The sequence below is a fragment of the Eleutherodactylus coqui genome, chromosome 6 (assembly GCF_035609145.1).
Source record: "Eleutherodactylus coqui strain aEleCoq1 chromosome 6, aEleCoq1.hap1, whole genome shotgun sequence".
NCBI lineage: Eukaryota > Metazoa > Chordata > Amphibia > Anura > Eleutherodactylidae > Eleutherodactylus > Eleutherodactylus coqui.
This window is the reverse complement of record NC_089842.1, coordinates 186,936,095-186,948,688: the sequence shown is the minus strand read 5'-3', so window position 1 is coordinate 186,948,688 and position 12,594 is coordinate 186,936,095. Positions and strand designations below refer to the sequence as shown.

Sequence of the window (12,594 nt, the reverse complement as noted above, 5' to 3'; positions counted from 1 at the left end):
CGTCATTTTTCTTCCGGCTAAAAGCCGGAAAGTAAATGGACCCCATTATAGTCAATGGGATCCGTTCGGTGCTGTGCGGTTCCATTCTAAGATGGAGCCATTTGGCCACAGGGATTCCCCTTTCCTGCTTCCTGAACGGAGCAGGAAATTGACACCCCTGAAGTAGGTGTGAAACCAGCCAAACATATGCAGGACAATATGCAGATGTCATAAGTAACAACATGCAGATGATGTTTTGGCAATTTGTTTGTAAATCAATCATTCACCAAAACTAAGATTAGAACAGCCCAGGCGAAGGTGGCAGGTTTCCTAGAGCAATAATAAAGCACAAGAGAACGCATCTCCAGATTGCTCATATAAATGTAGTTTACATTCCACTGCAATGTCTGCAAATGCCAAGCTTGGTCAGCACCCAGGAGTGCAGGCTGCTGCCCAATCGCTGCTAGTGTATGTTACTAGCACATCCTCTTCATGGCCACAAGTCCCAAACATTGGGCCGAGGACTATTAGGTAAGTAGAATCTTTTCCCTCGTTCTGGTTGGAGAGGTGGCTGCTCATGTACATTCAGTCTGTATGGAAATGACTGCAAGTTACATAATAGTAAGAGCACAATTATACCAATTGCTACAGGTGAATACAATAGTCTCTAAATTGAGGCATTAAAGCATATTAAAAAGCGAGGTGCAATTTGTATAGTTAATTACCATATTGTAAGTATGTATAATAGAAGAAGAGTTTTTCTATTGTGAATAGACAAAGAAAAGGCGATTGCTTGCATTGAAGAATAAGATGGACATATTTGCCTGGGGATAAAACTACATGGACATTATGGTTTGCTAAGGTTATTATAGTTTAAGGTTATGTCTAAAGGATTGCAGAGCATCACTATAGGTTCTGTGGCATAGAATACATTTAATGCTATTGCAAAAACTATGAATATAACATATGTAACATGAAACAGAGCATTTCATGTCCACAGCCACCACACCATGCCTGGAGTATACAAACCACTGTTGGCTTTGGCGCCGAGCCATCCTTGTTAGACTGTGTGTCACCTACAGCCTGAATCATTCTTTTCAATGCAGCCCCCATATCTGAGGGCGGCAACGTTCCATAGGACATGTTATCTTTATCTTTATCCTGGCATCAGCAAAAAAATGCATAGATTAAAGTACTGTAGAGAAAGTGTAGGCGATGCGAGTCGGAGACATGCCCATTATGTCTGTAGATGTGCCCACTATCACTGCTAACCAGGGTGGCTAATCACGCATCAGTGGCACGGGGACCTTACTGATGTTAGCACTGCAGCCATTGAATAGGTGTAGTCGTATATTTGGTCCAAGTACAAATCAATGCCTAGAGAAGTTGATAAATTACGGTTCACCTCATGATAAGAATTGAATATGTTCATTGCACTACTCATGTTTATGATTTAATAGTTTGTAAATAAAAAAAAAAAAGAATATAGTGCCAAGTTGGCTGTACCATGAGGCACTGAACATGTAGAGATTTATAGGAACAGCTGTACTGTAAACTTTATATCACTCTCCAATAACTGAACTAAAAATAAAAAAAATACTTCTAGTATCCTCTTATTTACAGACAGCTGCTGCTATCGTGAATGCACCATCATTAGCACCACTTTAATTGGTGTTTTTAGAGCAGTGTCCTGCTATGAATTACAATGGGGATGGGCAGCATAAATAATAGGACAGTAGATCCAGTTCAGTTATCACGTTTCACCAACAATGTGTGCACTAGAAATGCTACGTTATGGAGAATAAATATGTTAGATCCAATTTGCAAATATGTAGTTATGGTTGAAGGTTATAGGAAACAGATTTTCTGTGTAACTTATGCCAGTTCAGTTCCTTTCATATTAATTTGCACCAAATTCAGGCTTAATCAATCACCATTTGAGTATGTTGTAGAACTGATACATCACAGCTTTTATACTACAAGGAATCCAAGATGCTATCGTGAAGAGTGCCTTCAGGGTCAATTAAGAGGGAGGGCACATGGCTTCAGCACTCCTCTACTATCAACCTTTCTTGATGGTCCTTTGAAGTCACTTACTCAGAGGTCTTCATAGATCCCACAGACTTTACCAGAGTGCAACACACATATATGGCCACCTGTCTTCCTTGTAGCTGTGATAAGGGCTCTTGTAGAGTCTGTGTCCCAAAGGTGGTATAAGGTCGTCCAGCAATACGATCCCTACATATATTAATACCCTTGGGACTTCTGAAGTGCCAGTTCATGTAAAATTCTATGCTCCTGGAGGTTTTCTCCAGTAGATCGGCTCCAATCATTTGAATAGGGAAGAGATGCAATAACAGATTATGTAAATGGACAGACAGAGTGCTGTTTATGGTAAAAGAGCGGCCAATTTTTTCTAATCCTGGGTAATCTCTTCAAAACTAATATCACCAATCAATATCCATGGTGATCTGTGGCCCAGTCTGGGCTTACACTGATGGGATGTGGATCTGAAGTTTGGCATGAACAATTTTTCAACTACAGCACCTAACAACGATCCCAAAAATTAGTTTCAACATATACTGTGTTTCCCAGAAAATTAGACCCTATCTTATATTATTTTTTACCCTAAAAGAGGCACTGGGTCTAATTTTCCAGGAATGTCTTATTATACTTACCTAGCAGCCGCAGTCTGTGTCCTCCCACTAATCTCCAGAGCTCCGGCGTGCTTGCTTGCAGTCCTCAGTCGCCAACAGAAGAATGCTTCATGGTTCCGGAATTCATTATTCCCGCCTCCAGGAAGCGATGGCTCTGATTGGTTCTCAAGCGCTGCCAGCTAATCAATGCAGTGCTTGATGAAACAATGCAATGGTTGTAATTGCTTCGTCGAACACTGCATTAATTGGCTGAGCAGCACACTAAGAACCAATCAACAGCCATCGCATTATGGAGGGGGTATTTTTGAATTGGCTGAGCATCATTCATCTCAGTGGAGTCTCTGCATTGCCGGTGGCAGCTTTTTCTCGCTCCGCAGTAGAGATCTCTATCGCTGCCGGAGATGCAGGAATGAACGCTGCTTTTCCCACAACTTAAAATTGCTTCACAACTCTGTTCTTACTGACTGCTGCAGCTAATCACTGGCCACAGCAGCGACCTTCTATAGCCAGTCATTGGCTTCATTCCTGGTCAGCAGCAACCAAAAATACAAAAGTGAATGTGAAGCAATTTAAAGTCGTGGGAAAACCCCTATAAGAAATGCGAAGAGAAGGGGGTTTCAAGGACAAAACCATGGGCTTGGTAACACTGGTTAAAACACCTCTCACAATGATTGCACCATATCTGAAAGAATACTGTAATAGCAGGCATTAGAAAGAATGAATCCATATCTGTAGTGAATATTCAGTAGTACCATATACAGGGTATCTCAAAAACACACACACTTCAATACTGGTCCTCTATGTCATTTTTTTAAAATATGAATTGAATTATGGTGGAAATATAGGTAGTACTTTATCTCTAAAAGATGTCTGTAGTAGCACAATTGCTAAATCCACCATGTGGCTGTCAGGAGAGTCAGATAAAATGGTGGAGGCATGCTTGACTTTAGAGTACCAACGTTGTTCAAGCAGTAGTTTGCCGAAATCAGAAGTGTCTCGATAAAGTGTCTGTTGATGGTGACTACTTTGATCACCGAATGTGATTGGAGAAGTCAAACATGACTTACAGCTATCCTTTTGTAATAAAGCTTTTATGCAGATATTTTTTACGTTGAAGTGTGATTTTGGGATACTTTTTGGGACACCCTCTAGTGTGGGCTGGTATTACTCCTATTCTGTATTTGTTTATCAGATGATTTGACCATCACTCATCGCTGTTTTTTTTCTCTATATTGTGGGTAATATAACATAGTTCTGTAATGTGGATAATGGTTTGAACTTTGGTTCTAGTTTTCTTGTCTAGCACATGTTTTATTTGAACCAATGCTCCTTTTGCCTATATCATATTAGCAATTATCAGTTTCCCCTGTTTCTACTATGTGGACATTAACTGTTGTATATACCTTGAAATGATTCCTTGCACTTACATCAATTGAGCATCCGATGAGTGAGCCCCTCTCAAAGGCTTTTTTCATAATCTTAAACAAGTCTTTAGGAGCATCTTTTATTTCATAAAATTCAGTCACTCCCCCGGTGAAGTCTTCCATAGCCTCTGTAGTGTTCCCACCCTTGAGAGCCTCGTAGGATCCATGTAACCTCAAATAAAGAAGACAGGAAGAGTTGAAGAGAAGTGCCCCAATGCCATCTGGAGTCATGATTAGAATAGGGAAGTAGAAAAAGTATAGAAGTACAGCCTATGAAAAGAGAAGCTTATGTTCCCAGAAGTGCAGATCAAGGAATTATCATACAAGTAGACAGTTTCTTCACTTCCGGTCAGTAATTCCACTGAATTGAACTACAGGAGGTCTCTTCTTGGACTGGAATAGCTGCTAATAGGGACCAAACATGTTCACGTTAATACCATATGTTCTCCTTACAATGCAAGGGTCAATGGGAACTTTTCAAAGTTTTGAACCTCAGGCAGTATAAAATTCCAGCAGACATAAGCAAATGAGAGATAGTATAATGCCTGTGCAGCACCATCCACTAGAAGGTAGCATTCTTACAAGTCAATGTCAGACCTTTTAACAGGTCTTATAACAAAAACTGGAATTGTAAGCCAAAGCCAGAGCCTTTTCCAGTAGGAAAAGATAACCATGAACAGACAGACTGGTCAGGGTTTTTGTGCCTTAATGTACAGTGGGTTGCAGACTTGGCTGGATGAAAGACCTATAGATGTGGGTCAGGAGGGGTACAGTTTCTTCTTAAGGAGAGCACCTAGAAGGTGAGAGGAGACTTATAGGGCCATGCATGCTCTTCTGGGAAATTTGAATATGCAAATGGTAGATTCCAGAGGAGCATGCATGGCCTTATAGATAGCACCTAGGAGATGGGAATAGACTTATAAGGAGAAACTATACCCTTCCTGACACATCCCAAAAGGCACACACACTGCAAATATCTATGGTTTAACTCTGGAATTGTGCTGCTTTTAAAAGCAGCTGGCAACAAAGAGAAAAGTCCTGGGGGCAGCTCTCCTCCCAAAATAATCTAGATGGACAGGTCTTTTCCTATTTCTGTATAGATTTTGTAAATCACTTTGAAAATCTGTAAAAATTTGCAGGTGATTACTTTGCATAAGCTTTCTCCAGTAGAGCACTCCAGAATTCATTGCGCTGAGAAGACTTCGTGAAGACTAACTGATTGTTAAAAGTTGGCAAGCAGTCATCAATTACCACGTCCACCCAATCTCCATAACGCCAAAACTGGAAAACAAAGCATCAGGAGAGGACATCAAACATTTCTGACATCAGTTACCATTGGGTTGAAGACACATTTATTATATACAGGTTATAGGCTGAACTGGATGTCCATATGTCTTTTTTTGGCCTTACATACTATGTTACTGTATATCTGAATAATCTGATCGTCCCTCTCACTGTCATCAGAGCTTATTCTTCCATCTTATATAATGACTAGACATAAGGCGTACATGAAGATTAAAATGGGAGCTCCTTAAGCACTAGTAAACATTACCACACTCCTAACCACTTGCTACAAAAGGAATTTGGCAATTGTTTGCTCACAATTTCCTTTTCATGGCCCTTGGGTTAATTTCCCACACCTTACTTTGTAACACACATGGGGAGAGGGGATCTCTGTACAAGTTCTCACTGCCAAACAAGGTAAGAAGCAAAATTGATATGAGCCCTCTCTCCCACCTGCATGGTCTTTCTCTATGTACAGCTTGATGGATAAGCATTTTGCTTCTTCCTCTTCCTATATGATGGATAAGTGTGTACTGTTAGAGGACTTATTACATGTGAAGTCATGTATACAGGAAAACATTGATATCTGTGGGAACAGGGCCATCAGAGAATACAGAATAGAGCAATTCACTGGAAAAATGACAGTAGGTTAATACGAAAAGGTGATATGGATAAACATGTCTGCACAATAGCTGTGTACACCAACCCCTTAAAACTTAATCAAGGATGTATGCAAAATTGCTTCATTTTTAATTAGAGTAATCAACGGTTGCAAAAGTATACATATCAGATTTATAGGTCTTCCTACATATATCACGTGCAGCGATTTTTCTGCTGAGTTCTGGCCGATTCCAAGACTAACAGAACTTGTACAAGAAAAGAACCCATTCATTTGAATAGTTCATTCACATGAGCGATATTTAATTTGGACCGATTTAGAAAAATTGCTGCCTGCCCTATTTTTGGGTGATTCCTGACCATTGTTTTCTATGGGAACGTGAAAAAAATGCATCGCACTTGCATGCTGTGCAATTCTGATGCGTGATGTGTTTTTAACACAGGTTACCATGAGGACCACAAGAAAAAAAGAATCAGAAAAATGCAGATCAGAGATACACAAATGATAAAGTGTGAAAAAGCGAGATTAAAATACATGAAAATTGGTCAGCCTTTCACTTTAAGATAATGAAGTCTCATAGCTAAGCTTTTCGGTCAGACTATTTAATAGTACACTCATTTATGGAAAAAGAAACGTTTTACAAAAGATAAATTACACTTACGACACATACCGTATTTGATGATCCATAAATTTTTAAGCAGTGCATTTATAAGGAATTGACATAAATGTAGCTTTTATATAATGTGGTATACTAAATAGTTGTTCATTAATGTGTATGTACACATATATTCTACATTAAAGTCTCTTTATTTATAATTTTTTTTTACCTGAAAATGGAAAATCCCAGCATAGTTTTCTGTGAAATTCTGCTCTGGAGGTATTACTCGAAAAAGTAATTTTTCGTTAAGGGTTAAACAGGCAATAGCAGCCAAAAACCAGCAGTCACCTGGTGAAGAAATAAGTTTGATAGTTAAAAAATATCACAAGTTTAAATCAATCGCCAACTAAATTATCCAGACTTTTCCCCCCTTGTACTAATATTAGCACTACTAGCAGGGGCTTACATAAATACAAGGAAGACAAGGGGCCACCATAATAGAAATCAGCTGAGGTCTCCTCTCCTTGTGATGGATCAGGTCACTAAACACTTTCATTCTCAGACAGAAGACCATGTTGATTAATAGCACTTCTCATCCCTAGACAGTGAGCAGGGCTGTGTGACCCTCATGTCAGTTTATCTCCCCATTTGTAGTACTTAAAGGGGTTGTCTCGCGGCAGCAAGTGGGGTTATACACTTCTGTATGGCCATATTAATGCACTTTGTAATATACATCGTGCATATGAGCCATACAGAAGTTATTCACTTACCTGCTCCGTTGCTAGCGTCCTCGTCTCCATGGTTCCGTCTAAATTCGCTGGCAGCTTGCTTTTTTAGACGCCCTTGCGCAGTCTGGTCTTCTCCTTTCAGCACGAGCCGCTTCAGTGTGCTCGCCGCTACAGCTCTTCTGTGCATGCGCAGACGAGCTGTCACTGCTCGGGAGCGCGCTGGAGTGGCCATTCTGTACCATCCTCTGTTAGAGGAAGGTGCAGAGCCGAGAAGCCGCCCAGCCGAGAAGCCGCCCAGCCGGGGGGGGGGCTGTCGCTGGGCCGGGGGGGGGGGGCTGTCGCTGGGCCGGGGGGGGGGGGCTGTCGCTGGGCCGGGGGGGGGGCTGTCGCTGGGCCGGGGGGGGGGGGGCTGTCGCTGGGCCGGGGGGGGGGCTGTCGCTGGGCCGGGGGGGGGGGGGCTGTCGCTGGGCCGGGGGGGGGGGGCTGTCGCTGGGCCGGGGGGGGGGGCTGTCGCTGGGCCGGGGGGGGGGGGGGGCTGTCGCTGGGCCGGGGGGGGGGGCTGTCGCTGGGCCGGGGGGGGGGGGGGCTGTCGCTGGGCCGGGGGGGGGGGGGGCTGTCGCTGGGCCGGGGGGGGGCTGTCGCTGGGCCGGGGGGGGGGCTGTCGCTGGGCCGGGGGGGAGGGGCTGTCGCTGGGCCGGGGGGGGGGGCTGTCGCTGGGCCGGGGGGGGGGGGGGCTGTCGCTGGGCCGGGGGGGGGGGCTGTCGCTGGGCCGGGGGGGGGGGGGCTGTCGCTGGGCCGGGGGGGGGGGGCTGTCGCTGGGCCGGGGGGGGGCTGTCGCTGGGGGGGGGGGGGCTGTCGCTGGGCCGGGGGGGGGGGCGGTTACCTGCTGCCTGGCGGTGGGTGACTGTGTGCCGTGGTCGGCCGCGTTGAATCCAGGGGTCCGGTCGGCGGCTGCGGGGCGTCTGGTTGTCAGGGAGACACAGCTGGTAGCCTCTCGGGAGCGCGCACGTCGGGCTACAGCAAGCGAAGGGAAAAGAGCTGGCGGCCATCTTGGGGAAATTTTTATAAGTTGCTGAAACGCTGGAACTGTAAGTAGAAACCAGCTAGAAAAGTCATTTACAGGGGTAATTAGTAATGTATGCTTAATTAGGGGGACTGGGCAAAAAAAAAAATTCACTGCTTCCTCGAGACATCTCTTTTAAGGCAAAAGAAAATAAGTTCCTACCAACTTATGTGACACTTGGATTGTCATCGATAAAGAAACATCAATACCCTTTGATCTACAAAGTCAAAAGAAAGATTTAAGCCTGGTTTAGACCCAAAAGATGTCTTTTGAGCGATAATCGTTGTGTGTATTTAAGGAAACGTTGAGCGATCAGTTTGCGCTCCCAGCGGGGGATGCAGAAGACAAGCGGGTTTGCTTATCTTCTGCATCCAGCTGTTCTCTGCTCAGAGCGCCCGGCTATTATAGAGCTGAGTGCTCTGAGCTGGGGATACAGAAAACAGCTGGGACTGCTGTGCTCCTCATACCCTGGATGTTCACGGAGCGCTTAGCTGGTATACAGCTGTGCGCTCCCTGTGGAGTATGAAGAACACAACTGGACAGCTGTGTTCTTCACACCCTGCCTGTTTTCAGCAAGTGGGATACAGCTAAAACAATAGCTGTATCCCACTGTGAATTCCTGCTAAGCATGCTGAAAGAGAACGATCAGGGACTCCTTAACGAAAACTGCACGATGTCAGTGCAGTTAGACACAACGATTATAGCTCAAAAGACGGTTTTGAGCGATTTTTGAGGGACAATCGTTGTGCCTAAATCAGCCTTTCTGCTTTATTGTAATCTAAATAGGCCGATCAGTCTGTACTCATTTCTTTATATTTTATTTCTTAAAGCAGTCAAAACTACATTTTTCTGGCACAGAGAATGAAATAATCCCTATGTGGATACATATAGTTTAAGAGTAATTCAACTTGTAATCTTTTTTTCATAAATCAATAGTACAAGTAAATATGAGAAAAATGCCTATTTCTCTACTTATCAGGCTCCTCTCCCCCTTCCTTGCCTTCTGCACTGATCACTTATTTTGAATATACAGATAAACTTCATACACAGACAGATCAGATTACAGGTGCAGCCCATAGAAGTCTATGAACAAGAGAAGGGGAAAAAGGAGCTGCTGAATCGAGGAAGGCAGAGAGACTCAAACAGACATAGCTACAGTGATTTACTGCTTCTCACAGCTACTGCAATCATATCTACACTGCTCAGTACTGCTATATAATGTCCACCATGCTGTGGTTACTTCTGAGAATGTAAAAGATAGGGGACTAGGATCTTTTCTTCACTATGTTTGCAGTGCATAAAGACGTTGCATCTGCTCACCCCATTTCCCTCAAGCAAAGCTCTGGAAGAACTGGCAATTAGAAATTGGGCCTACAGAAAGGGATGTGGACTGCAAAAAATGCAGGAAACAAGCCATGTAATGGCCATAAATAGTGTTGTTCCTCATGCACACATGATAGCATGTTATGAAGAGTCATCCAAATGTTTAGTTATGCTGTAACTGATGAAAATTCTGTCTGTCTGCAGCCAACACTAGAGGGAGCAGGGGAAATTACTGCATGCTGTTCAAGAAAGGGAACTCAACATAATTTAACTGTATGTGTGTGTGTGTATATATATATATATATATATATATATATATATATATATATATATATATATTTTTTTTTGTAGAAGGGTAGTACACAGAATGGTGTGTAGGGGGGGCTGTAGACCGGTATTGTGGTACTAGAAATTAGAAAGAAAACCTGTGGGTGTGGTAAGAAGTGAGATTAAAAGTATCAGTTCCTGCCACACTCAGGGGAAAGTTGGCTACCAGCCTGTGTGAGAGGCTGTAGCAGCAGCCATCAGGCACTTGGAGCCTAAGGTTCATATGGACAAGTCTGGGGCCGTCACAACAGTCTGATAGTGGAGGATGCCCTCTAGATGTCCTGGGTGGGGGATGGTGACAGCGATAGTGACCCTGTGGGTTGTGAACCCTGAGGAACTGCATGTACCAGGGACTGCTGTATGTGAAATAAATACTGGCAGGCGACAGAACTTGAAGAAACTGCAAATCTCCAACCATCCTTACATAAAAATGATGATGCGATAGGTGAGTAACCCTACCTTGCCACAATATATATATATAGCACACACATATATAATATATATATATATATATATACATACACATATACATATAGATAGATAGATAGATAGATAGATAGATAGATAATCTCGAAAATCATAAAAAATTATAATCAGCACAGAATTTAGTACCAAAAAGTAGTATTGTAGCAGTATACTCTGAGGCTTAAAATTGCGCAGGTGTCCGGTCGCGACATATATAGAGTTACAGGATATTTTGGCTATGAGACTTCACATCATTTGCATGCTCTACAGGATGACTACAAAATATCAAAGTTCATCCAGAGTTACAGGATGTCAAACCCTCCTGACCTACAAAACAGCTCAAGTTACAATAGGACATGGCATGGCATTGGTCTGTGATCTCTGAAATTAACCCCTTAAGGACATTGCCGTTTTTGTTTTTTTTCATTTTTCAGTTTTTCCTCCCCACTTTTAAAAAATCATGACTCTTTTATTTATCCATCAACATAACTGTGTAAGGGCTTGCTTTTTGCAGGTCAAGTTGTATTTTTAAATTTTACTATTTGATGTACCATATAATATACTAAAAAACTTTAAAAAAATAAATAAGAGGAGTAAAATGGAAAAGAACAAACTTCTGCCATCTTTGGGAGTGTTTTGTTTCTACAGTGTACACACTGCAGCAAAAATGACATGACAACGGTATGTTGTGGGTCAGTATGTTTACTACAATACGAATTTATATAGTTTTTTTTGCTGCACTACTATATAAAATATCTGTGGAAAAAAATAAAAATTTCTGCCGCCATCTTTTGACAGTCATAACCTTTAGTTGTGGGAGGTTTCATTTTTTGCAGGACGTCCTGTAGTTTCTATTGGTACCATTTTGGAGTGCTTATGACTTTGATAGTTTCTTATTATATTTTTCTTGTAGACATGGTGTAAAAAAGCGCAATTTCAGTGTTATTTTTTCTTTTGATGTTCACTATGCAGAGTAAATAATGCATTACCTTGATAAATCGGTCTTTTATGGACACAGCGATACCAAATATGGCTTTAGATTTTTTTAATTATAAAAATGGCAAGTGTTTTTTTTACTTTTATTACCTTTTATTTTTTTAATTAATAAAACTTTTTAAAACTGTTTTTATTTTATTTGTGTCCCCAAATGGGACAAGAACATACACTGGTTTGATTACTCCTACAGTATGTTATAATACCATAGTATTACATTATACCGCTATCTGACAGCCAAGCTATCCGCAATGGCATCCCAGGGGGATTTCAAAAGGCCCCGAGTTGCCACGGCAACCGAACAGAATCCCGTGGTCACTTTGCATGGGGCCATTCGGGAACCCTGAGCTCCTATCGAGGCACTTAAAGCATTAACAGCTGCGATCAGCGGCGGTACCAAGTGGAGCTGTTGCGGGTGGGTGTTAGCTGTAAGAAATAGCTAGCATCTGCATTGTATAGGGCGCGATCGCCTCCCCCCCCCTAATTCCCCTCCATGCAAATACTCAACCTCCATGACATAAAATGTATGTCCTGGAGCATTAAAGGGTTAATAGTTGCTACATTTTAGTTAAATGAAAAAGAAAATGAAAAGTGAACACTGACCAGAGAAAGTACTGTATAAAGTGTCTACACTGCTGACAACAAATTTCAGGAAGGCTTCCGACACACCAGCTGAGTACTAGTTGCGCCCAAGAAACTTGGGCACAACTCAAATAGGACTGTACATGGACACAAGTCTGTGTGCTGTCCATTTTACACGGATAATGCACATTGACATGCATTGGCAAGTTCCATTTCTCATCTGTGAAATGGATGGGTATAGGACATACCATGAGTTTTTGTCATACGGACCATTGGTCTCTGTGAAAAAACTCAAAATGTACATAATCTCATAGGCAGTGGCATGCTGCCAATGTAGGTAGGCCATGGGACTGCTAAGAGGCCTGTGGGACACAGGGGCCCAGGACCAAATGGCCCCACTCCTTGTCCCACTGCTGACTCTCCTCCCACTTTCACTAAATATCCACAGAAAGGGCGCATCAGTACTATGGGGAACCACGAAGAAGGAACAGCAATACTATGGGGGGGGGCGGGGCACAAAGATGACACACCAGTACTATAGGGTACCATAGA

General features: G+C 42.7%; 1 protein-coding gene across 4 annotated transcripts in view; it reads right to left on the bottom strand.

The window, feature by feature from the left end:
* Positions 1–12,594, bottom strand: part of CAPN3 (calpain 3) — a 156,609-nt gene that overhangs the window by 66,547 nt on the left and 77,468 nt on the right. For 3 of the 4 annotated variants that reach the window (XM_066608459.1, XM_066608460.1, XM_066608462.1), the window contains exons 3-6: positions 6,791–6,909; positions 5,208–5,341; positions 4,064–4,232; positions 1,009–1,140 (exon numbers count right to left, since the gene is read on the bottom strand). In XM_066608459.1, the coding sequence (XP_066464556.1) occupies positions 1,009–1,140; positions 4,064–4,232; positions 5,208–5,341; positions 6,791–6,909 (554 nt within the window). The remainder of the gene's footprint in view (positions 1–1,008; positions 1,141–4,063; positions 4,233–5,207; positions 5,342–6,790; positions 6,910–12,594) is intronic. The other variant, XM_066608463.1, reaches the window with a different exon arrangement.